Source organism: Dictyostelium purpureum (assembly GCF_000190715.1).
Source record: "Dictyostelium purpureum unplaced genomic scaffold DICPUscaffold_50, whole genome shotgun sequence".
Taxonomy (NCBI): domain Eukaryota; phylum Evosea; class Eumycetozoa; order Dictyosteliales; family Dictyosteliaceae; genus Dictyostelium; species Dictyostelium purpureum.
This window is the reverse complement of record NW_003519387.1, coordinates 90,264-116,061: the sequence shown is the minus strand read 5'-3', so window position 1 is coordinate 116,061 and position 25,798 is coordinate 90,264. Positions and strand designations below refer to the sequence as shown.

General features: G+C 22.7%; 11 protein-coding genes across 11 annotated transcripts in view; 2 read left to right on the top strand and 9 right to left on the bottom strand.

The window, feature by feature from the left end:
• Positions 1 to 78: 78 nt before the first annotated feature.
• On the bottom strand, positions 79 to 264 carry DICPUDRAFT_149571 (uncharacterized protein; the record flags this gene model as incomplete). The annotated part of the gene is made up of 1 exon (XM_003285619.1): positions 79 to 264. A coding segment is annotated over one exon (186 nt), but the record flags the coding sequence as incomplete, so codon positions are not given.
• A 600-nt stretch (positions 265 to 864) lies between these two features.
• DICPUDRAFT_76605 (uncharacterized protein) lies at positions 865 to 3,300 on the bottom strand (the record flags this gene model as incomplete). The annotated part of the gene is made up of 4 exons (XM_003285618.1): positions 865 to 1,264; positions 1,323 to 1,603; positions 1,670 to 1,798; positions 1,870 to 3,300. 4 exons carry the CDS (start codon positions 3,298 to 3,300, stop codon positions 865 to 867), a joined length of 2,241 nt encoding a protein of 746 aa, XP_003285666.1.
• Positions 3,301 to 4,654: 1,354 nt separating this feature from the next.
• DICPUDRAFT_76604 (uncharacterized protein) lies at positions 4,655 to 5,644 on the bottom strand (the record flags this gene model as incomplete). Its single annotated transcript, XM_003285617.1, has 1 exon — positions 4,655 to 5,644. One exon carries the CDS (start codon positions 5,642 to 5,644, stop codon positions 4,655 to 4,657), a length of 990 nt encoding a protein of 329 aa, XP_003285665.1.
• Positions 5,645 to 6,840: 1,196 nt separating this feature from the next.
• DICPUDRAFT_76603 (uncharacterized protein) lies at positions 6,841 to 8,989 on the bottom strand (the record flags this gene model as incomplete). The annotated part of the gene is made up of 4 exons (XM_003285616.1): positions 6,841 to 7,195; positions 7,263 to 7,522; positions 7,612 to 7,740; positions 7,814 to 8,989. 4 exons carry the CDS (start codon positions 8,987 to 8,989, stop codon positions 6,841 to 6,843), a joined length of 1,920 nt encoding a protein of 639 aa, XP_003285664.1.
• A 155-nt stretch (positions 8,990 to 9,144) lies between these two features.
• DICPUDRAFT_91554 (uncharacterized protein) lies at positions 9,145 to 10,084 on the bottom strand. The gene is made up of 3 exons (XM_003285615.1): positions 10,039 to 10,084; positions 9,726 to 9,967; positions 9,145 to 9,650 (listed from the first exon to the last, which is right to left on the bottom strand). Exons 1-3 carry the CDS (start codon positions 10,039 to 10,041, stop codon positions 9,236 to 9,238), a joined length of 660 nt encoding a protein of 219 aa, XP_003285663.1. The 5' UTR covers positions 10,042 to 10,084; the 3' UTR covers positions 9,145 to 9,235.
• Positions 10,085 to 11,647: 1,563 nt separating this feature from the next.
• On the bottom strand, positions 11,648 to 14,284 carry DICPUDRAFT_97125 (uncharacterized protein; the record flags this gene model as incomplete). The annotated part of the gene is made up of 6 exons (XM_003285614.1): positions 14,013 to 14,284; positions 13,394 to 13,907; positions 12,893 to 13,317; positions 12,164 to 12,811; positions 11,981 to 12,101; positions 11,648 to 11,901 (listed from the first exon to the last, which is right to left on the bottom strand). Exons 1-6 carry the CDS (start codon positions 14,190 to 14,192, stop codon positions 11,648 to 11,650), a joined length of 2,142 nt encoding a protein of 713 aa, XP_003285662.1. The 5' UTR covers positions 14,193 to 14,284.
• Positions 14,285 to 14,705: 421 nt separating this feature from the next.
• DICPUDRAFT_53735 (uncharacterized protein) lies at positions 14,706 to 18,426 on the bottom strand (the record flags this gene model as incomplete). The annotated part of the gene is made up of 2 exons (XM_003285613.1): positions 18,247 to 18,426; positions 14,706 to 16,270 (listed from the first exon to the last, which is right to left on the bottom strand). Exons 1-2 carry the CDS (start codon positions 18,401 to 18,403, stop codon positions 14,706 to 14,708), a joined length of 1,722 nt encoding a protein of 573 aa, XP_003285661.1. The 5' UTR covers positions 18,404 to 18,426.
• A 1,660-nt stretch (positions 18,427 to 20,086) lies between these two features.
• On the bottom strand, positions 20,087 to 21,097 carry DICPUDRAFT_149562 (uncharacterized protein; the record flags this gene model as incomplete). The annotated part of the gene is made up of 2 exons (XM_003285612.1): positions 20,087 to 20,251; positions 20,327 to 21,097. The coding sequence occupies 2 exons, from the start codon at positions 21,095 to 21,097 to the stop codon at positions 20,087 to 20,089; spliced, it is 936 nt and encodes a 311-aa protein (XP_003285660.1).
• Positions 21,098 to 21,913: 816 nt separating this feature from the next.
• Positions 21,914 to 23,980, top strand: DICPUDRAFT_149561 (uncharacterized protein; the record flags this gene model as incomplete). The annotated part of the gene is made up of 4 exons (XM_003285635.1): positions 21,914 to 22,106; positions 22,190 to 22,276; positions 22,427 to 22,498; positions 22,566 to 23,980. 4 exons carry the CDS (start codon positions 21,914 to 21,916, stop codon positions 23,978 to 23,980), a joined length of 1,767 nt encoding a protein of 588 aa, XP_003285683.1.
• Positions 23,981 to 24,602: 622 nt separating this feature from the next.
• DICPUDRAFT_29680 (uncharacterized protein) lies at positions 24,603 to 25,310 on the bottom strand (the record flags this gene model as incomplete). The annotated part of the gene is made up of 1 exon (XM_003285611.1): positions 24,603 to 25,310. A coding segment is annotated over one exon (708 nt), but the record flags the coding sequence as incomplete, so codon positions are not given.
• The window catches only part of DICPUDRAFT_76595 (uncharacterized protein), a gene marked incomplete at both ends in the record, with an annotated part of 2,200 nt that continues 1,685 nt past the window's right edge, over positions 25,284 to 25,798 (top strand). The window contains one exon of the mRNA XM_003285634.1: positions 25,284 to 25,296. Coding sequence (XP_003285682.1) covers positions 25,284 to 25,296 — 13 coding nt within the window. The remainder of the gene's footprint in view (positions 25,297 to 25,798) is intronic.

Genomic DNA, 25,798 nt, shown 5'->3' with positions numbered 1-25,798 from the left:
CTCTATAAATTGATTATTTCCATTACTGAGCCTGCCATTATTTTCTACCAACTCTGTAAATTCATCATTTATATTTACAATTTCATTAATTATAAATTTAGGTGATTCTTTAATATCATTATTATTATTGACATGAATTTTTTTTGAGGTTTTGTTATTATTAATAGTATTACTTAAGCTATCTTTACTAAAATTTAAACTGCTGCTATTGCCATGATTAATATCACTGTAGTTATTATTATTATTAAAATATGATGATGACATTTGGCAGAAATAATGGCATATTTATTGATTATTTATAAAGAAAAAATTAATAACCAAAAAAAAAAAAAAAAAGAAATTTTAAAAAAAAAAAAATAAAATAAAAGAAATTATTTATTTATTTTAATAAAAGTTAATTATTTATAAAAAATATATAGAAATATAAATATAAATAAAAAAATAAAAATAAAAATAAAAAAAGAAATATTAATATAATTTTCACCAGAGATTTTTTTTTATTTTTTCAATTAAATTGAGAAAAAAAAAAAAATTAAAAATAAAATAAATTAATACGCGATCAAAAAAAAATGTCGTTATACTTCTATTTTAGGGGCCACATTCGTTTTTTGTTTGGCCACTCCACAAATTATAGCACAAAAAAAATAAAAATAAATATTTTATTATAAAACCTTAAAAATTATTGATTAAATTAAATAAATTTTTTGATTACCCAAAAATATAAATAATTAAAATTTATTTGTTTTTATTTATTAATTTTATTTATTTTTTTTTAATTCGGTTTTTTTTTTTTTAAAATTTTTTTTATAAGATACAATATGTATTATTTTATAAAAAATATTATTTGGTTGTGGCAGTTTGTGATTATTGAGGTTTGCATACAGGCGGACGATGAGCTTTTTTGGGGTTTTCTTCTTCTAAATCAATACCATGAAAATACATATTATCAATATAATTTTTTGGGCTATTTTCGTTATTGTTATTATTATCTATATTATTGATATTATTGATATTATTTTCAATATTATTGGTATTATTTTTATTATTTGATTTTATATTGTTATTATCATCATTTTTATTTTCGTCTTTATCACTGTTGAATGAAAAAGATTGAATTTGATCTAAATTAGAATAATAATTATTTTGCATTTTTTCAAATTGAACATATTCGTTGCTTTGTAAAATGGAATCAGGATCGTAATTAAAACTACTTTTAAAAAATGAATAATTTAAAAAAGATAAACTAAATGGATCTGTATATAATCTATTTTTATAAATTAGTATAAGGTGATAAATAAAAGGTTTATGTTTAAATTACTTACGGGAAATAAAAATAATTAGAGTTAGTTTTTTTATTTATATATCTTGTAAACATAGTTTGCTTTTGGTTATTTGGACTAGGTGTTACTGATGTGCCACTTTCTAAAACTTTAGAGTCATTATTAAAATCAACACTTGGCATACTCGATATACTCGATAAAGTAAAATCAATATTGGGTGTGTTTGGTATTGATGATGTTAGTGTCGGTGTCGGTGTCAGTGTTGGTGTTGATTCTGGTTCTGATTCTGATTCTAATGGATATTTCTTTTCTTTAACTAAAATCTATTATTTATTAAAAAGTAATTAGTAAATAAATTAATAAATTAATTGTTTGGTTCAAATACAAACCATTTGATTATTATATAGCTTTATAGTTCTTGGTGTTAAAAATAAATAGAGTTCTTGTGTTGCTGTACCACCATCAAAATTGTATATATCTGCATCACCAAATGGTATATTAAATAATTTACAAGCCCTCTAATTTTAAAAAAATAAAATTAATAAATATTTTGTATAGTTCAATTTAAAAGTGATAATTTAAAACTTACTTTTTTTAAAGAGAAAAAGGTTTCGTATTGGAATGCATGACTTTTAGTAATATATTGGCAATATTTGATATCTGATGATTTTATAAGGAATAGTGTTATTGGTATTTTTAAATCTATATCACCTTTGTCGGTTACTTTTCTGATAATATCTGGTGATCCGCCATATATTTTTTTAAAAATATTCCAAATATCAATTGGTACAACTGTAAAATCCAAATACTCTTTAATATCACATCTTAATAGTTGATCATCATCGGATGTAATGTCTAAAAGTGGATAGTTATCGATTGGACCCAATTCATCTTTACGGAATATTCCTTTTTCCCATTCGCTAAACCAAGTCTGATTAACCAATGCCCATTCATTGTATTGAAATTTTGGTGTTGAGTTAATAGTTGATAAAAGTTGATTAATTTGATCTTTTGTTAAATCATCATATAGTATGATTTCACTAAAAAATATATCATTTAATTCTAGCTGTTTTTCTAATTGTTGTTGGACCATTGAAAGTTGTTGGGGTGGGGGTGGTTCTAATTGGGAATGATATTTTAAAATTTCATGAATATTTATGTTATAACTATTCTCGTTATTAGGAACATCTTGATAGGTATTGTTGTAAATATCCATATCCATATCCATATCCAAATTATTTATATTTATATTTTTATTTTCCGTTCTATTAATATTACTATTTTGATTTATATTATCCATATTATCTATATTATCTATATTATCTATATTATTGTTGCTATTATCTATACTATCTATATTATCTTTATTATTATCATTATAGCTATTGATGTTGATGTTGTCATAGTCTTTTGGTGGGATATTGTTTGCTTTAATGCTATTTGTCAATGATAAAATTTCATTTTTAATCATTTTTATCATTAAATTTTGTTCTTCAACGATTTGGTCGTCGGGAATATCTTTTAATATTGATCTTAAACCACCAAGATTGGTATTAATGGAGTCTGAGCTTATATTTGATAGATTTTCAGAGTTGTTTAAATTATGTAGATTGTCATTATTATTACTATTGTCGTTATTATTATCATTATTATTATTGCTATTGTTGTTATTGTTTACATTGTTTGTTAATGATAGAATTTCATTTTTGATCATTCGAATTTTTAACTTTGTTTCTTCATCCAATTGGTCATCTGGGATCTTTTTTAACATTAACCCTAATCTACAAATATCAGAATTGTTTGGAGATGAGGGCACACTATTATCATCGGTGCTATATAAATGATCATTATTTATACTACAATTATTATTGATGAGGTTATCTTTACTATTGTGTATATTATTATTATCATTATAGCTATTTATATTATTACGTGTACTATTGAGGGGTGTTTCATAAGGATTGCCATTGTAAAAATTACCAATATTCAAACAGTCATTACTATTATAAGACCAAGACATTGAGTTAGTTTTATATTTGCATTATATTTTCGATAAAAGTAACAAATTATTAAATTATTAAATTGTGTATTTGTTTTTAAAAAAAAAAAAAAAATAAAAAAAATAAAAAATAAAAATAAAAAAAAAATTAAAAAAAAAAAAAAAAATCTTCGCTCAAACAGAAGGAGTAAAGATTCAAATTTTAAAATTTTAAAAATAACCGACACTTTTTATTAATTTAAAAATATTTTATGGATGATATTTAATGATTTTTAAAATCATAATTTTTGTTGCAATATATACTTGAACTAACCCCATTTATTCACTTAAAATACTGCATAACCAGTTACTTGAACCACAACTTTAACTAATACCCATACTTGAGCCGCCATTTGAACCACAACTTGATTTTGCTTTATGCTTTTTATATATATGTACCATCATTGGAACTAGCCATATTTATTCACAACTTAAAACCCAATTAAACTAATTACTTTGAACCACAACTTGATTAAGATTTATTCTTTTTAATATATTCCATCGGAACTAATAACATTTATTCATATTTAACACCACTTGACTAAAATTTTGGACCACAACTTTATGCTTTATTTACCATTCTTAACACTGCTTATGTTTAATATAGATGACTAAATTTGAGGAGATTTAATTTAATGAACCTAATTATAAATTAATAAATTATTAATATGTGTCTAAAATATATTTGTAAAAATAATATTATTTTATATACCTTTTCTATCTATAAATTATTGATTAACTATATTAATACCGAAATTTATTGGACCAAGGTCAATACTATCTGAATCTTAATTATTAATTTTGTTTAGGTTATTTGTGTATTTGGTTATTTTTGTGACTAATATATTGGGTATTTGTTAATATAAACATCCCTAAATCTTTTCCTCTTCATCTAATTTGTTTTAATATTTGCAGGACTGACATATAAATCGAATGGAATAACTTTCAATTACATTAAGACTTGCTCTACCACATACATTGCCACTGGATGTTCTATCATTAGACTTCATTAGAAACACCTTATAAACTCCCATTTGAAACAATATTGGACCCATCACTTGAACTATTACATGAATTTCCACTATATTTAAATACCTTTGACATTTGCTATTCTTAAAAACTCTACTTATGTTTATTTCCAACTCTTTTATGCTGATAATGACTAATGAAAAAATATTCGTAAACTATAATAAAAAAGTTGGCATCTAAGTTATAAAAAAGTAGCTGTTATTTAAAAAAAAGCTGAATATTTTAAAAAAAAAATTAATTAATTTGAAATAAAAAAAAAAAAGTGAAAAAATAAATTATTTACCTCTAGAAAATTGATTTTTGGTATTTAATTGGTTCTCATACATAATGAACCATAATGGGATTCTGCGTGATGTGATAAAAGTATTGTTTTATCGGCTTTGACGGAAATTGGTGTAATTTCAACGAAGTAATTGTGGGATTCTACCGAAGATATAATTGAAATATTGGCTTTATAAATTTCGGCAGCAGCAAGCAAAGTTAAATGGTCACCCCAAAAGCCACTTTTTGCCATTCTAGTACAATATACTTCCCAGTTTTCATCGGAAAATTTACTAATGGCCTCTCCGTTTGAGAGGAAGAAATTCTTATTACGTCTAAGCCATTGAACAATAATGCATCTGATTTCATAACTATGGTCCAAGTCACCATAGAGTTGATCTGAAAGAGAGTGCATTTGGCAGTTGCCATCTCCTGGGATTTCGCTTTTATTTTTTAAATGATAGAGTTGTAAACGTTCTCTTAAACGTTTACGGGCAGCTTTGAATCTTGATAGAGGAGATGGTTGTGGTTGTTGTGGTTGTTGTGGTTGTTGTGGTTGTTGTGGTTGTTGTGGTTGTTGTGGTTGTTGTGGTTGTTGTGGTTGTTGTGGTTGTTGTGGTTGCTGTGATTGTTGTGGTTGCTGTGGTTGTTGTGGTTGTTGTGATTGTTGTGGTTGTTGTGATGGTTGCTGTGGTTGTGGTTGCTGTGGTTGTTGTGATTGTTGTGGATGACATACTGAATAATTTGTTGGAGCGGTGATTGGGTTGAATATTTTGCAGTTGTCATTTTGGTTATTGTTATTGTTATTATTATTATTATCTATATTATCTATATTATTATTATTATTATCATTATTATTATTATTATTATTATTATTATTATTATTGTTATTATTATTATCAATATTATTATTATCATTATTATTATTATTATTATTATCAATATTATTATTATTATCGATATTATTATTGAGGGGGTTATATATTCTTGTTAAATAAAAATAATAATAGATTACAAAAATAATTAAATCTAACATTTTTTATTAAAAAATAATTTATCTATAAAATAAAAAAAATGTGATGATGCTGATTATATGTTAAAAATAATATTATATGAAAAAAACTATGAGTGATTTGAAAGCTTTAATGAATGAAAAAAAATTATTTTATATTATAATGAAAAAAAAAAAAATTAAAAAAAAAAAATTAAAAAATTATTTAATAAATTTTTAATTTTCAATTAATTGAAAAAATTTTTATATAAATTGGGATATTTGAAAAAAAAAAAAAAATTAAAAAAAAAATAAAATAAATAATATTTTTAAAACAATGAAAACATGATTTAAATATATAATATAATATTGTTAAAAATATTGAGGAATTTAATTGAATAAAAAATTATAATATATTATAGATTTGATAGTTGCTGTTTGATGTGTTTTTAATTTATTAATTTTTGATAAAGTATTGAAGATTGTAGTTTAATGAATTTTCCCATTGAAACGACTTCATTATAGATTCTAGAACTTCAGATTTTAATTTCTTATTTAATATATTTGAAAATGATAAAAGCAATCCGTTTTTTGCAAGTTTGTTGTAATGAGAACTTGAGTATTCTTTCATTTAAACTAATTGGGTTTTATAATGTTGCTAGAGTTATTTCAAATATATTGATACTTACTAATAATTGATTATATTAAATAAATTCACCTTCTGCTATTTTCTTTAATTCTATATTTTTGTTAATTAAAAAAAAGTTTAATTATTTTACCCGTACTTGTAGACATTTAAAAATAATTCCAGTATTGTCTTTATTAATTGCCTCTGCCATCGTTTATATTACTAAAATTATATATGTATGTGTATATTTTAATTTTTTAAAAATAATAAAAAAATTTTATAAAAAAAATTATTAAATAAATTTATAAATAGGTGTAATAGATGAGGGAAGAAAGAAATTAAATCATTACATTAATCCAATTTTACAACTGCCCAAAAAAAACAAGTTTCTAATTAATATAAGAATGAAGAAAGAAATCCAATTTTACAATGAACGTCCAAATTAAAAAAAAAAAAAATTTATGATTAAAATAATTCTTTTTAACAAATTAGTAATTTAAATTTTTTTAACTATTTTATTGGTATTATAAAATAATTTTTAAATAAAAAAATAAAGTAGTTTAACATTTATTTTTTATTATTAAAAAAAAAAAAAAAAAAATTGTAAAAGTTCCTATTGTGTTTTACAAACAGGGGGTCTTTGTTTAACTTTTTCGGGGATTGTTTCTAAATCAAAACCATGAAAATATGTACTATCACTACTGGGTGTGCTGGGTTCGTTACTACTAAAACTACTAGTGCTGCTGGGCGTGTTGAGGTCACTACTACTATTGGTTTCTTTATTTTCACTTGTTTCATTACCAAATGAAAATGATTGAATTTGATTAAGAGTTGAGTTATAGTCTTCTTGTGTTTTAACAAATTGAATATACTCTTCACTTTTTAAAATAGTATTTGAATCATAATTAAAACTACTTGTAAGGAATGAATAATATAAAAAAGATAAACTAAATGGATCTGTATAGTGTCTATATGGATAATAAAGTTAGTTTTTTTTTTATTAAATGTTATTATTTTAAAAATTAGTTTACTTACGGACAATAAATAAAATTTAAATCCACATTTCTTTTTTCATATTTTTTCCATGCTTTGTTTTCTGTGTTTGTTGAGGTTGTTGTAGTTGTTGTGGTTGTTGTAGTTGTTATTGCAGGCTTTATTGGTGTTTGCTGATTTTCGGGACCACTATCTTCAATAGGGGTAATTTTTGAAAAATAATTAAAATCAATATTAGAGGTACTTGTTGTAGTTGTTGGGGTATCTGATTCTATTGGGTGTTTCTTTTCTTTAACTAAAATCTGTATTTAAAAATAATGGATTAATAAATTTTAATACAAATTAAGCTATAACGAATATATATATATATATATATATATATATATATTACCATTTGATTATTATATAGTTTTACTGATCTTGGTGTTAAAAATAAATAGAGTTCTTGTGTTGCTGTACCACCATCAAAATTAAATAAATCTACATCACCAAATGGTAAATTAAATAATTTGCATATTCTCTTTTAATATAAAAATAGTTTTATTAGTATGTAAATATATTTGTGTATATGAAGTAGGGTTTTAATAATTTACTTTTTTTAAAGAGAAAAAGGTTTCATACTGAAATACATGAGTTTTCGTAATATATTGACAATAGTTGATATCTGATGATTTTATAAAGAATAATGTTATTGGTATTTTAAGATCTATATCACCTTTGTCGGTTACTTTTCTGATAATATCTGGTGATCCGCCATATATTTTTTTAAAAATATTCCAAATATCAATTGGAACAACTGTAAAATCTAAATACTCTTTAATATCACATCTTAATAGTGGATCGTCATCGGATGTAATGTCTAAAAGTGGATAGTTATCGATTGGACCCAATTCATCTTTACTGAATATTCCTTTTTCCCATTCACTAAACCAAGTCTGATTAACCAATGCCCATTCATTCTCTGGAATTTTTGGAGTAGATTTAATGATACTTTTTAAATGATAAATTTGATCTTTTGTTAAATCATCATTGTAGTTATTTGAATTGGTATCGTTGTTTTCTTTAATACTATTTGTTAATGATAAAATTTCATTTTTAATCATTTTGATCATTTGGGTTTGTTCTTCGCTTAAGTTTTCATCTGATACTTCTCTCAATATTGAACCAAAGCTATCGTTTTCCCCAACATTTGGGGCTTTTATATTATTTACAATATTATTATTATTATTATTATTATTTACATTATTATTATCTATATTATAATTTGAACTATTTACAAAACTATTATTATTATTAAAATTTGTGACATTGTCATTGTGACCGTTATTTATTTTAAAGCTATTTGTTAATGATAAAATTTCATTTTTAATCATACGAATTTTATTATTTTGATCCTCATCTAGTTGATTATCTGGAATATCTTTTAATATTGAGTCTAAGCTATTATCACCGATGTTATTAGATGGAGTTAAAGTTGTCGTAGTTGAAGTGGTTGTTTCTATTTTACCATTATCTATAAAAGCTATATTTTCATTTATATAATTGTCTATATTATTATCTGAATTATTATCTATATTGTTATCCATATAATCTATATTATTACTGGTATAATTGAGATCTATGTTGTGCAGGTCCTCATTAAAAAAATTCTCTGTGCCATAATTTAAAAAATTGAAAAGACCATTATTATTATTGTTATTATTATCTCCATTATTATTATAATTATTATTATTACTATTATTATTACTATTATTAAAAGACCAAGACATTTAGAATTAAATTATTTGCATTATTAGTATTAATTCAAAATAAAAATTAAAAAAAAATAAAAAAAAAATAAAAAAAAATAAAAAAAATCAAATTTTAAAAAAAATTAAATTTAACAAAAAAAAACGAATTGAAAAGAATGGAATTATTTATTTTTATAGTTAATAAGTTTTATTTAATATACATCTGTATAATTATAAATTTAAATTTAGAAAACAAAAAAAAAAAAAATTATTTATTGTGGTCAGTTATTGAGGTTTACATACAGGCGGACGATGAGCTTTTTTAGGATCTTCATCTTCAATATCAATACCATGGAAATATATATTATCATTTTTGTTGTTGTTTTTGTTACTACTGGTGTTGTTACTACTGGTGTTGTTACTACTGGTGTTGTTACTACTGGTGTTGTTACTACTGGTGTTGTTGGATGTATTTTTACTTGTTTCATTGTTATCAATATTACTAGTTTTATTGTCATCTTTTTTATCGGTGCCCAATGAAAAAGATTGAATTTGATCTAAATTAGAATAAAAATTATTTTGCATTTTTTCGAATTGAATATATTCATTGCTTTGTAAAACTGCATCAGGGTCGTAATTAAAACTACTTTTAAAAAATGAATAATTTAAAAAAGATAAACTAAAGGGATCTGTGTATAACCTATTATTTTTAAAAATTAATAAAAATACCCAAAAGAAATAAACAGTTTATTATTATTTAAATAAGTTTACTTACGGATAATAAAAGAATGCCTTTTCATCTTTAGTTTTATTTGAATTGGTCGATTTGTTTTTTGGTGAAAATTTATTATTTACAGTATTGGATGGTGTGTTACTATTTAAAACTTTGGAATCATTATTAAAGTTAACATTTGGCATACTCGATATATTTGATCGCTCTAAATCAACATTGGGTATATTTGGTGACGTTGTTGAATCTGGTGATTCTATCGGATGTTTTTTTTCCTTAACCAAAATCTGTTTTTTTTTAAAAAAAAGAAATTAATTTACAATTTAAATCGGTATTAATCTTTATACAATTAAATTACCATTTGATTATTATATAGCTTTATAGTTCTTGGTGTTAAAAATAAATAGAGTTCTTGTGTTGCTATACCACCATCAAAATTAAATAAATCTACTTCATTAAATGATAAGTTAAATAAATTGCATACTCTCTTTTTATAATAAAAGAAAATTATGTTAGTTTATTCTTTAATTAAATAATGCATAGGGTTTAATACTTACTTTTTTTAAAGAGAAAAAGGTTTCGTATTGGAATGCATGAGTTTTAGTAATATATTGGCAATATTTGATATCTGATGATTTTATGAGGAATAATGTTATTGGTATTTTTAAATCTATATCACCTTTGTCGGTTACTTTTCTGATAATATCTGGTGATCCACCATATATTTTTTTAAAAATATTCCAAATATCGATTGGTACAACTGTAAAATCTAAATACTCTTTAATATCACATCTTAATAGTGGATCGTCATCGGATGTAATGTCTAAAAGTGGATAGTTATCGATTGGACCCAATTCATCTTTACTGAATATTCCTTTTTCCCATTCGCTAAACCATGCTTGGTTAATTAGTGCCCACTCTTTGAATTGAACTTTTGGAGTGGAAATAATAATTGATTTTAATTGATTAATTTGATCTTTTGTCATATCACCACTAATATTTGAAAATAGCTTCATGTTTATATCATTAGTTTCAGTTTTTGGGGGACTGAGGTTATTTATTTGTTGTTGAGGATTTATAGTTGCTTCACTATAGGTGTATGTATTGTTTATATTTATTGGTATAGAAGATGCTTGTTTTTCATCGTTCAATGGAGTTTCTAAATTAAAATCACTACTATAATAATTTAGATTGTTACTGTTGATATAATTGATATTGCTATTGTTGTTATTGTTGTTATTGTTGATATTATTGCTATTGTTGATATTATTGTTATTGTTATTAATATTTTGTTGATTGGTATTATTCTGATTTTTTTGGCTTGATTTAATACTATTTGTTAATAATAATATTTCATTTTTTATCATTTGAATTTTTAGTTTTTGTTCTTCATTTAAATTACTATTATTTGAAGATTCTAATACTGCTAAATTTAAACTTAAAATTGATTCTAAATCCATATTACTGTGACTACTGTTATTATTATTATTACTATTATTATTGTTGTTGTTGTTGTTGCTACTGCTGCTATTGTTATATAGTAATGTTGGCGTTATGTCTATGTTTGGTTGTTCTTTAGCTTCAGTATCATTTGATTGTATTCCGATAGAACTGTCATTGAAGAAATTAAAATTATTTACACTAAAATTTAAAAAGTTACTTGTACTAAGATTTAAATTTATATTACTATCACCATTGTTATTATTATCAGCAATTTCATTATTATTATTATTGTTATTATTATAAGACATCTATTTTTTTCATGTTATAAAAATAAAAAAATGGTTAAAAAAAATTTAAATTAAAATAAAAAAAATTTTTTAATTTTTTTAATTTTTTTTTCTATTATTATTAATATGAAAATAAATGAGAGTTTAAAATGATTGTTTAATTTAACTAAATATAATGATAATTTTAAAAATAATTAAATTTTCAAAAAAAAAAGTATATATATTTTTTTTATTTATTTACAAATTTGAAATTTCTTTAACACATTCACAAAAATGATTAAATGAAAATGTTGAAGAAAATTCTAATTTTATTCTATCTTCTGGACTGTAAATATAGAATGGCCTCCAAATTAAAAACAAAGATTTTATTTTATCAAGTCGGGGAAATGGTTCTATGCCGGTATCTCTTAAAGCATCATAAAAAACATCACACTGATTCTCTTTTTTAGCCAATAGTAAAAAAGTCAAAGCGGTGTTTAGGCAACATATATCTATAATAATAATCGATAGTTAGTAAATATATTAATATACCATAAAACAATAATAATAATAATAATAATAACTGCTTACTTTCGGCGCTTATAGTCTCGGGTGTTAACATATCCAATAAATGAAGAAAAATTTTAACTTTATTATTGTTAAAAAATTTATAGACTTTACATTCCTCCAATGGATAGGGTAAATAATTTTCCTAAATAAATTATATTAGTATATAATAAGCAATAATAATAATAATAAATGATGACTACATACATTATTTGAATTTAAACTATTTTCATTCTTAAAACTATAAAGAGAAATTGAAATATATCTTAAACAAACATTTGAACTATTTAAATTATCTAAAAATAAACTAAAGAACTTTTCTGTAATATTTTGTTTTTGGTTCTCATTATTATTATCTTTTGATAATTCCATTGCATTTAAATAATGATTTAATATACTGAAGCTATTTCTATTATTTTTAATTAATTCCCCAAAAAGATCGAATGCGTTTTCCATGAATCTAATATCATTCGTTAAAATTTCTTCAACCAATGATTCCAAAAGTTTATTTTCTAAAAAGTAATTTTGAAGTGATTGATTTGGCCAAGTTCTAACCATTGACTCCATTAAATAGGATATTGATAGGTGCTCTTTCTCTAAAGTAAAACTATCTTTATATGCTTTAAAAATTAAATCTACAATATTTTCTATATTTTCTATATTTTCTTTATTTTCTTTATCCTGCGCTGCTGAATTTAATAGTTGTTGTTTTTTATTATTTTGGATTTCTTTTTCATATTTTAATGATAAAAGATTACCCATTGATAAAACCACATCTATGTCACACCAAACTATTAATAAATCTATAATATACATTTTCTTTGCAAAAAAGGGACTTGAATCTTCCTTATACTCCTATATTTAATATAAATGTAAACAACACTATTAGAATATTAAAAATTGAAATAGTATTTAATATAAATGCTAACAACATACCTGTTTTTTCCAATCGATTGATTTAAACAATAAAATCAAAGTATCGAGGAAATTAAATTGATTCAAAAGTATTATGGCTTGAGACTTCCTTGTACCAGATAGTAAAATATATAAGATGAATAATATTTCAGTTTGGCACTCTGCGGTTGTATAATCTTTTAAAACTTTTAAAAGGTCATTGTCATCCACATTTTCGGTTTCAATATTTAAACTATATAATACATCTGAAATATTCTCTATATATATCATTCTATAGTTGTAATTTGCCGTTTCTAAATCTTCTAAATCGCCATCGCTATTTATGTTGCTGCCAATACCATAATTTTCATCGTCTCTAATTAATGGTGATATCCAATCACTGTGCGTTGATTTCTTTAATAACAATGTTATTTTTTTTAAAAAATTAGGTATTCCCAATACTATTGCTATTAATAAATAAATATTTTTATTAGTATATTAAACATATATATATATATATAATAAAAAGAAAATTATACAAACATTGGTTTATACTATAAATGGTTTGTAAATTATTGATTTTTTGTTCAATAATTTTTTCAAGAGAGGAATCATCGTCATCATCCTCAGAAGTATGATAGTTGAAATCAGTGCATGAAGTGAAAAGCATTCTGATGAATAAATATAATTTGGAATTGTTTATTATTAGATTTGAAATCTTATAAAAATCTTGAATTTTCTTTAGGTCGAAAGGTTCACTTGATTCCAAAAACAAACTGTTTAGAGTCTTGAGTACATCTTCAACCAATGATCTATTGTGTAATAATCTAAATATTAATGAAACCATATCGTCTGATCCCATAACCCATTGTGTGAACTCTTGAAGTGGAGACATTAATTTAATTATTTTTAACGTTAACAATTGAACTTCTTTAGACTCTATATTTACTATTAATATTAATCTAATATAATAATGTCCATGTAATGACATAAAATAATTTTTAAATTTATCATTACTATTTAAACAAAATGCAATATCTTCTAGTATTTGTCTAATCTAATTTAAAATGTAAAATGGATTATAAAAACATTAATACCATTGATCTTTTATAATATACATGAATGTATGAATGGATGAATATTAATTTTAACAAATACCTACTTGGTTTATATTTAAAGCTTCATAATTTAAAAAACTGTAAAGTGATTCTAATAACTTCCATAACTTTGTGATCTTTTTATTTTGTTGATTTAAAAAATCATTTGGTATATCATTAATCTTTTGATATGACCTGGTGCCAAGTTCTTTTTCATATAATAATCTTGATAAATTAAATTTCATTTTTCTATATTCTTTATTATTAAAGTTTATAATAACTATAACACTATCATTATATAAATATATAAATGAAACATAAGTATAGGTTTATTAATAAAAAAAAATAAAAAATAAAAGTATAAAAATAAAATAATAAAATTAAAAAATTTTAATAAATAAAAATAAATTTAAAAAAATAAAAAAATTTAAAATAAAAAAAAAATAAAAATAAAAAAAAAAATTAATAATAATTAAATTAACAATATGATAATATGAAATATTTTTTTTTTTTTTTTTTTTAAATTAATTTAATAATTAAAAAAAAAAAAAAAATAATATAATACTTTTATTTGAAATTTAAATAACCTTAAAACAGATTGATATAAATAAAATACCAAAAAAAAAAAAAAAAACAATATGTTTCTTTTTTTAGTATTTTTATATAAAAGGAATAATTAATATTTTTAGTTTGATTTTGATTTTTTTTGGTGTATTTTTTAATTAAATTAAAAAATCACAGAGAGCGTGTGTGTTAATTTAAATTTCTAAAATATAATTTAAATAATTACCATGTTTATGGTTAACTTTATAACCATAATCATGTAATTTTTGAATGTGATTAATACCATTGGCATAAATATTTAATACAGTTGAAGGAATTGAATCTTCAAAAAGAAATTGATTAAATTCATAATAGAGTTTGAGGTTTTTTACATTTGAAGGAAGAGAGACAAGGGGTGCTTTAGAGATACTGCCAAGTTTGAGTGTATCGATTGATTTTGGTATGACGGTGTCTTGGGTTACTGGACTGCTATTAGGGCCAAGTTTCAAGTGGGTAACCGATGGTGGAATTGAAATACTAGAGAACTCTTTTGAGAGGATGGTTGATATGTTACAATCTAGTTTGAGCGTTTTAACAGACGAGGGAATAGAGTTAAATACCAATGGTGAACTGTATGATTTGCCGATTTTAAGGGACTCTAGCGTATCTGGGAGTGTATTGGGCTTGATCATTTGATTAAAATCGCTACCTAGATAGAGCACTTTTAAACCAGATGGAAGAACACCAAAGTCCAAGGGCTGATTAAAAGAATTGCCGCAGTGGAGATGGGTGAGTGTGCTTGGTAACACTCCATAATCCAATGGATGGTTATAACTGTCGCTTAGTATTAACTTTTCTAAATTTCGAGGTAAAGAATCTTTTGACAATTTAAAATTGAAGACACCCCCAAGCGACAATGTTTTGATCGATAATGGTAAGGAGTGTGGTTCGATGGATTTATTGAAAAGTTTATTAAAATATAAATGATTTAGTTGCTTTGGTAATCTATTTCCAAACTCTTCTTCTGTAACTGTCTTATCGTAGTAATATCCCTTTAATGTGGTTAATGACTTTGGTAATTGATCGACCTCTATAACATGTTGATATCGTTCATTTTCGAAACATAGGCTTTTTAAACTATCTCCACTTGGTAATACTCCACATTCGATGGGTTGGTCAAACTCCTCACCAAAACAAATACTCTTTAGATTGCTATGAAGAGTGCCCACACTTAATGGTTGATTATAATCATCCCTAAGTGAAATATCTACTACGGAATTTGGGATAATACCTGGTTTAATTTGTTGGTTTAAACCTATTATTAACTTTTTGATGCCATTTGGTATAAAATTAATTTCAATTGGGTCAAAACAATAATATGATTTTATTTTATTATTGTTTGAATTATCGCTATTATCATTGTTATCGTTATGATTGCTATTACTATCTATATAATCTTCGTTTGATAATATTATTGATTTTTTATTACTGTCATTATTACTATCAAGCTGATTATTATTATTATCGCTACTATTATTATTATTATTATTACTACTATCATCATCATAAAACAAATCATTATTATTATTAAAAACTGATGAATATGAACTGTATGTCATCTCCAATAAATATGATTTATATTTGAATAATGATAAAGTATTTATATTGAATGGATATTCTCTGCTATATTTTAATACTTTATTATAAACTCTAAGGTGTTCGAATATTAAACAGTTTAAATAACGATTCCTCCAAATTTTAAAAAATAAAATCTCATTTTCTTCATTAATAATAGTTATTTTATTAAAACCACAATTAAAACTATTTTGATTTTCATTATTACTAATTTCATAAGAGGAATTGATATTAATATTCATATGATTGTTATTATCGGTAATAGTGCGATTTTCATAACCAGTAGTGCAGCTATTATTATGACTATTGTTATTATGATTTTTGTTTTGTTTATTTTGATTTTTACATAAAAAATTTATAATATTATTTGTTGATTCATTATTATTTTTAATTGTTTTTTTACAGTTTTTATTTTGTTGTGTATTTGTTGTTGTGGTAGTTGTTGTTGTTGTTCCAGTTTGAATATTACTATTATTATTATTATTATCATTATCATTATTACTACCATTATTATTATTTGAATTGTTATTGTGTCGAAAAAATAATTTAAAAAAATTATTATTTTTAAAATAAACTATAGGTGGCTCCATTATATACATGAATTTATTATTTAAAAAATTATAAAAATTAAATTTAAAATTAATTTAAAATTAAAATTAAAATTAAAAAAGATAGAAAAAATAAAATAAAAAAAAAGATATAATACAGAATAGATTAAAAAACTTTTTGAAAATCTTTTTTTTTTTTTTTTTTTTGTTTTTTTTTTTTTTTTTTTTTCTTCTATTTATTTATTTTAAATTAAAAATAAAATAAAAAGAAATGAAGATGCAGGGAAACTGTCATATATAAATATATAATAAATAAAACTTTTAAAAAATAAAATAAATTTAAAAAATTAAAAAAATTAAAATTTAAAATAGTTTAAGTGGTATCATAGAATTGACCGAATTATTAAAATACAATTGTATTTTTTTGTTGTTGCTATTTTAATATATTTTATGCACACATTATTATAATTATGATATTATATGATATGATATGATATTATTATACGATGCGATAAATTATTTGTAAAAAATAAAAAAAACAAATTATGTGCTATGTCTTTATTTTTTAAACTTTTGAATAAAAATAAGTAAAAAAAATAAATAAATAAATAAATAAATAAATAAATAAATAGATAAATAAATAAAAATATAAAAAATGAAAAATTAAAAAAAAAAAAAAAATTGCACAATGTATAAATATGGAATTTGAAAAAGAAGAATATTAAAAAATAATATAAAAATAATAAAAATAATGATAATAAAAAAAAAAGATAAAAAAAAATAAAAAAAATAAAAAAAAAAAAAAGAAATATAAATTTTTAAAATTAATATGCATAACATCATCCTAAAAGTTGCACGTGATCCACCGCAAGTGTTTTTAATTTTTTTATAATTATTTTTAAAAATAATTTTTAAAATAATTTTTTAGTTTTTAGTTTTCAAAATTTAATAACACCAACAAATGTATCTAATTTTTAAAAAAATGATTTTAAAAAGCCCATGGTTTTGTGGATAAAAAATATAAGGTGCCCTCGTGATTAATGGAACTTGAACAGTGACTTTTTTATTATCTTAAAAAAATTTGTGCCATCAAAAAAAATCCCACACTTTTTTTTTTTATTTTTTTTATTTTTTTTATTTTTTTTTGATGTTGGAATTAAATAATAATTAATTATAAAAAAACAAATTAAAATTAATTTAATTTTTAACTAAATATAGTATAAAGTATAAACTTTTTTTTATTTATTTTTTATTTATTTATTTATTTTATTTATAATATAAACTACATTATTACTATTGGTTCAGAAACATATGTAATAAATTATTATTATAATATGAAAAAAAAAAAATATAAAAAAAAATAAAAAAAATATTTTATTTACTTTTTAAAGAGAGAATAAACTAATAATTGATTTCTTTCTTGGTTGAGGGATTACAGGGCTAGGACTCATCGAGATATTTACACCATTTGAACCACAATCTGTATTAGTAACACAAGAAACAATAGTTGGGGAGCTTGGAGCTTTACCTTTTTGGAAAGGTGATCTATTATTTGAATTACTGGCTGATAAACTATTGTTATTGTTATTGTTACTATTGTTGTTATTGTTATTATTATTGGTATTATTCATATTTGGGGTATTAATTTGTGGTACAGATAATGAGGAGTTTGATTCATTTAAATCAATATTATTGGTTGAATTTGATAAACTGTTACCATTGCTATTCATTGAATGGGATAAATTGATATTATTGGTTGTTGATGTTGTAGTTGTAGTGGTTGTATTATTAGTACCATTTACACTATTAAATGATGATGAGTTATTTAATCCATTGGATGGTGAGTTGGGGAAACTTCTACCTGTATATAAATATAATGGTGTATCTTCAGAATAAAATCTATCACTTGATTTATTTAAATTATTATTATGACTGTTATTATTATGATTATATTATTATTATTATTGCTATTGCTATTATTATATTATTATTATATTATACAATTATTATTTGAATGGTATTATTTGTATTAATATAACTTCCACTTGTATTAAGATAATTTGGATTTAGTTGCTTTAGTTGTTTTCTTAGTTCTAAAATTTCCTCTTCTAATTGAGCATGTCTTCTTTCATGTTGCTAAATATTGAAAAAACAAAAAAAAATATTAATAAAAACATTTTAACTTTTTTTTTTGATTTGGATTATACTTACTTCATTTTCCCCTTCATATTCATTGATTAGTTTTTGATAGTTTTGAATTTCTTTATCTTGAGAGTCTATTTTTTGTCTTAATTCTAAATTTTCTTTTTCTAAACCATAAACTGTCATCTCTAATCCTCTTAATTTCATTACAGGTGAATGTAATGGGTTTGGTTTATTTGGGTCGTTTGATACATTTAAACCATTATTTAAATTTGGACTAATTAAAGATGCCATTGTTATAAACAATAAATTATAATGATGGTGATGATTAAAATGACTGGATAAAAATAACAATAATAGTATTTATAAATACTTATAACACAATACTAAAAACAAAGAAAAAAATAACAACACTGTTTCAAAAAAAAATAAAGTGAAAAAAAAAAAAAATTTAGATTTAAAAGAATTAACAATTTAAAAAAATAAAAAATTATTAAATAATTATTATATAAATATAGTTTGAATGTGTGAAAAAAAAAAAATTAAATAAAACAATAAAAAGAAAAAAGAATTAAATTATTGTTTATTTGTTTTTTTTTCTGTGGTAGTTATTATTGTATTATTATAAAATGCACGCGCTAACACACAAACTTTATAAAAACAATTATATGTAGTAAGGTTGTAGGTAGTGTATAGTTGTTATAGAAGTTGTTATAAATAATGTGTAATAAATAATTAAAATTTGTGTATTTAAATAAATATGAAAAAAAAAAAAAGAAAAAAAAAAAAGAAAAAATAATTAAAATATTATTTTTTTTTTCTACACACCCACAAAAAAAAAAAAAAAAGTTAGTGAGTGTGTTTTGTATTTGAAATAATATCAAATTATCCACCCCTTAGTGTAATACATCCAGCCAAAATATAAAATAAAAAATAAAATAAAAAAATAGAAAAATAAAACTGCTAGAACTATTTTTATCAATAATATTATAATAGTGTTGGTGTAAATTATTTATGTGTGTGTGTGTGTGTGTGTGTGTTGAAAAAAAATAAAAACAAAAAAAACAAAAAAAAAAAAAAAAAAAAGAACAATTTCTTTATGTGGGTGAATAAATAAATAAATAAAAAATATATTTTATTGCTATTTGTTATTTATTAGTTTCATAACTAAATTTTCTAATTGATCAATATCTCTTTTTACATTTTTACTGGATGATAAAAAAAAAAAATTAGAAAAGGAACAATTTTAAAAAAATAAATAAAAATCATATTTACATTTGACTATTTAATTTATACATTTCGAACATATCCGAGTTTAACAATTCCAATGAATTAATAAGCATTTTCAATGTCTCTGATACCCTAACAGCCTCTAAAGTGGCCTTATTTATTGTTGATGCATAGTTTTCCATATTACTTGATGATATTTTACCAATCTAAAAATAAAAGAATGTTAGAATTTATAATTACTAGTTTTTATTATATATTTTAGTATCCAAAAATATACCAACATTATCACAAATTGTATTGACATTTAATAATAGCTTGGCAAATTCACCACCACAATTTTCAGTATCTTTTTTTATTTTATCTAAAAACAGTTGATATTGTTTTTCTGTATATATAATATTTTCCTTTTTCTTCCTTCTTCTTTTTGAACCATTAATATTAGTTTGATTGTTTTTATTATTTTTATTATTGTTATTATTAGATAATAAATTTTTTTGATTAACTAAAACTATATTGCCATTATTATTGTTATTGTTATTGTTATCAATACTATTATCCTGTTGAAGAGTATCACTACTATCCTTTATATTTAAAATATTCTTAAATGATTCATATGTACCAATACTATTGCCATAGCTAGCACTATTGAAACTGCTGTAGCTACTAAAACTATTACCTTCACTATTATCGGTGTATGTATGCTTTTTTTTTTCTTCTAACTCTTTTTGTTCTTTTATATCTTGTAAAACTGATTGAAAAAAGTTCTCTTTATAGTGATCTATAAACTCACTACTATCATAGCTATTATCACTATCATCATAGGCGCTATTGTCTAAATGTGTAATGGTTGTATTTAAATTGGTTGTTGAGGTATTATTATAATCTTCTTCGTCATCACTACTATCGAGTTTAAAATTTGAAAATAGTTTTGATGTTATAGTACCCAAACCTTTTTTTTCTTTCCCTATTTTAATTGGCGAGGACGGTATTGAATTTCCAAAATATTGATCATTATTATTTACATTTAATACTTTTTTATTTTTATTATTCATTTACAGTATTATATACTTTTATTATTTTTATTATCACTACTACTACTATTATTATTACACGTTATTGCTATTGTTTATATTCTATTAAATATTATTATAATTTTAACAATTATATTTAATCTTTTGTTTCCACTTTTTTCCTTTATATATTTATGTGAATGTGTGAGTATATTATTATGAGTATTATTATAATTGTGTGTGTGATGACTTTAAAAATTAATAATAATAATTTATTATTTATTTATTTATTTATTTATTTGTAGATTAAAAAAGATAACAAATTGAAAGATAAAAAAAATAAAAAAAATGAATAAAATTTTTTTTAATTTTATTTTTTTTTTATTTTTTCTTTTTTGGAATTTATTTGTTTTTTTTTATTTTCTATTTTTTTTAAAATTAATCAAATTTAGATTTTTATAGACAAATATAAATATAATAATAAAATAAAATTGTATAAAAGCAAAAAAATATAAAAATAGAATATGATAGAGAATATTCTCTGCAACTAAGAGAATTTTATTTTTTTGTTTTTTTTTTCGTTTTTTTTTAAATTTAATTTAAATTGATTTTTTTTTTTAATTTTTTTTTCTTATTTTTTTTTTTTTTTGGAATTTTTTTTATTAAAACAACCAGATAAATATCGCACATATTTAAACAAATACAACTTTTTTTAAAAAAAACTAAATTTATATATGGATGGGATAGATTAATTTTTATAGCATATGTATAGATAAGAATTAAAACAGTAATAATTATAATAATAATAATAATAATAGTAATAATATTAATAAAAGTTAAAAATACGAAAAAACAAAAATGGAAAAAATAAAAACATTGTTTTTTTCTGTCAGAGATTATTTCAGAGAAAGCAAACCTGAAATTGTTTATTTATTGGGATGGACTTTTCCAGTTTTAATATCAAATATATTAAATCAGGTAGTATATTTATTGGTTAATATGATTTCAGTTGGTCATATTGGCGAAAATGAATTAGCTGCTGTTTCTTTAGGTAAGTACTTAAAAATAAAAATAGAAAAAAAAAAAAAAAAAAAAAAAATCAAATATTAAACATTGTTTTTTTTTTAAACAAAGGTAATACATTTACATTTGCAACAAGTTCATTTATTATAGGTTCGTTTAATTCGATGGACACATTTATTAGTCAAGGTTATGGTGCAAGTATGTGCAAAAAAATATAAAAATATAAAAATAAAAAAAGATTTCAAATTATTTTTTTGAAAAATCAAAATTTTTATTTTTAATCTCAACAAATAATTTTAAAATTCAGAGGGTTAATAGTTTTTTTTTTTTTTTTTTTATAAATTTTAGAAAATTATAAATTAATTGGTGCAACACTTCAAAGAGGTCTTGTAGTTTCACTGGCATTAAGTGTTTTTGTTAGTAAGTAAAATTTGAATTTTTTCTTTTCAAATAACAATAGTCTAAAATTATTAATTTTTATTTTAAGCAATATTATGGATTGTTACAGAACCACTTTTACTTTTATTACATCAAGATGAAGTTGTAGCAGAGTTGACCAAACATTATGTTTGGGGTATGTTACCAGGTTTATGGTTTAGCAATGGGTTAACAGTATTACAAAAATATTTACAAGGTCAAGGTATTATGTATCCATCAATTATTTGTGGTGTAGTTTTAAATATAGCGAATGGTATTTTTAATTTTGTTTTAGTTCATGGTGTAACATCAAGTGGGGGCATTGGCGTTGTAGGATGTGGTTTATCAACATCAATTTCGAAATTCTTTGCAACAGCTTTGCTTTTACTTTGGATAAAGAAGTTTGAACTCTACAAAGGAACATGGTTTGGTTTTTCATACAATGAATGCTTTGGTTGGGATGGTTTAAGAGAGTATCTTAAATTAGCCATACCTGCAGGTGCTCAAATGGTTTTCGAAGGTTGTGCTTTTGAAATCCTAACAGTTTTAGCTGGTTTGTTTGGTGCTATCGAACTTGATGGTCATTCTATTGCGATGAATTTCACTCTTCTTACTTTTATGTTACCGTTCAGTGTCTCTATTGCTTTATCAGTTAGAATTGGTCAATTATTAGGTCAGAAAAATGCAGAGATGGCAAAAAAATCAACTAGAATAGGATATTTTATTACAATGTCATTTATGGTTCTCATTTCACTCTTCCAATTTTCATCTAGACATTGGATTGGCAGAATTTACACCAATAAACAAGAGGTTTTGGATTTAGTAGCAAAGATTCTCCCAATTAGTGCATTGTTCCAATTCTTTGATGGCTTCCAAACCACTTGTCAGGGTGTAATTAGAGGCACAGGTAAGAATAAGATTGGTGCTATTGTTAATTTTGGTGCATTTTATATCATTGGTATGCCATTCAGTGTGGTATTTGCATTCGCTTTTCATCTTCAGGTTTTAGGTCTTTGGTGGGGTCTTTGTATTGGTTTAGCATCAGCAGCTGTAGTTTTAGGTATTGTTGTTGTTAGAATCGATTGGGATAATGAAGTTAAAGTTGCTTTAGCAAGAACTGCAACCTTTGAGGATATCAGTAATGTGGATGTAGAAATGCAAAATGGTGCCGATATTAATAACGAAGATGACGAATTTGAAAGATTCAATAGAGAAAAATCAGAAGGGTCACTTGGGGAAGCAATTTTAAATTCAAAATTAAATGGTTATAGCGCATTGGATCAGAATACTACCCAAGAGGATGATAACCAAGCACCAATTCTTTCAAGAGATTATGTAAAATTAAATAATTCAGATTCGGAACAAGATATTTATCAAAATATAAACTCACAAACAGTAAGCATTATGAATAGTAGTAATAGTGACAACGAAGAAGATGGGGGAGGCTCTAAAAGCGATGTTGGTAGCTCTGCTATTTTAAATTAAATCCAAAATATATAAATAAAAAATAAAAAAAATAAAATAATTTTTTTTTTTTTATAAAAATAAAAGAGATAATAGTTTGTTTTAAAAATAAGTATAGAAAATTATTATTTATACCATTGAACTTGCACTATTTTGAATAACCATACCCAATAATACCAATCCATACTTTTGAACCTTTCTGTTAAGGTATCAGTTTATAAATGATCGAAAAAATTGGTAATTATTAATATTATTTTTACAACAAAAATAAATTAAAAAAGATCACCCCCCCAAAAAAAAGATGATAAAGAAAAACAGATAAATTTAAATTGTATAAGAAATTCTAAAAATTTTATTTACTTTTTTTTTTTATATGAACTATTTAATTCAATTCTGAAACTGTATCCTAAAGTAACATTTAATTGTTTATTTATACTACTCTAAAAGGAGGGAAAACAAATATTAATAAATTATTACTAATCTAAAAATATTAATATTAATATTGTTTTTATAATCTTTTTTTGTATTAATTGTATATTGTTTTTATAATCAATAAATAAAATAAAAACAAAAAAAAAAATTCCTTCAATTTATTATCATTTTTATTCATTTTTTATCAGTATCTAATCAATAAATATAATCATTAACATAGATACTTGAACGTTTTTATTTTTGGATATTTGTATCTGTGTGTTATATATATTGTTTGGTCGGGGTTTGAAATGGAGTCTGGTTTTAAAGGATAGACTACATCACCAATTACAATTAATTTTATAGAGTCAGGGATAATACCTTTTGTTAAATGTTGAGAGAAACCATTATCAAATCCAAGGCTTTTTAAATGATTTGGAATAGAACCAGGTATTAATTGATACTTGATGTTATATAAAAACAAACATTTTACGGTAGGTGGTATAAATTTAAGTGATTGATCAAAGTTTTCTTCTAAAATTAAATGTATAACTGTTGATGGAATTGAAAAAGGTAATAATTGATACCTGATGTTATTTAAATACAAACATACTACTGTAGGTGGTATAAAATTAAGTGGTTGATTAAAGCCATCTTGTAACATTAAATGTGTAACTGTAGTAGGAATTGAACTTGGTTTTAATTGATACTTGATGTTATCTAAAGACAAAAATCTTACCTTGGGTTGTATAAAATTAAGTGGTTGATCAAAGCCATCTTCTAAATATAATTGTTTAATTGTTGTTGGAATTGAACCAGGTTTTAATTGATACTTGATGTTATGTAAATACAAACATACTACAGTGGGTGGTATAAAACTAAGAGGTTGATTAAAGCCATCTTGTAAAATTAAATGTATAACTGTAGTAGGAATTGAACCAGGTATTAATTGATACTTGATGTTATGTAAATACAAACATACTACTGTAGGTGGTATAAAATTAAGTGGTTGATTAAAGCCATCTTGTAAAATTAAATGTGTAACTGTAGTAGGAATTGAACTTGGTATTAATTGATACTTGATGTTATGCAAAGACAAAAAACTTACGGTGGGTGGTATAAAATTAAGTGATTGATCAAATCCATCTAGTAAAGATAATTCTGTAATTGTTGCAGGAATTGAATAAGGTTTTAGTTGATACTTGATGTTTTCTAGATGCAATGATTCTACGGTGGGTGGTATAAAATTAAGTGATTGATTAAAGCCATCTAGTAAATATAATTCTGTAACTGTTGCAGGAATTGAATCAGGTATTAACTGATACTTGATATTATGTAAATACAAACATTCTACGGTGGGTGGTATAAAATTAAGTGGTTGATTAAAGCCATCTAGTAATAATAAATGTGTAACTGTTGTAGGAATTG

Bases quoted from the DNA above. Each gene is read 5' to 3' on its own strand.
- DICPUDRAFT_91554 (XM_003285615.1), bottom strand. The intron at 9,651-9,725 runs GTAAGTAAACTT...TAAAAATAATAG, and splicing joins AAGGCATTCTTTTATTATCC to GTTATACACAGATCCCTTTA.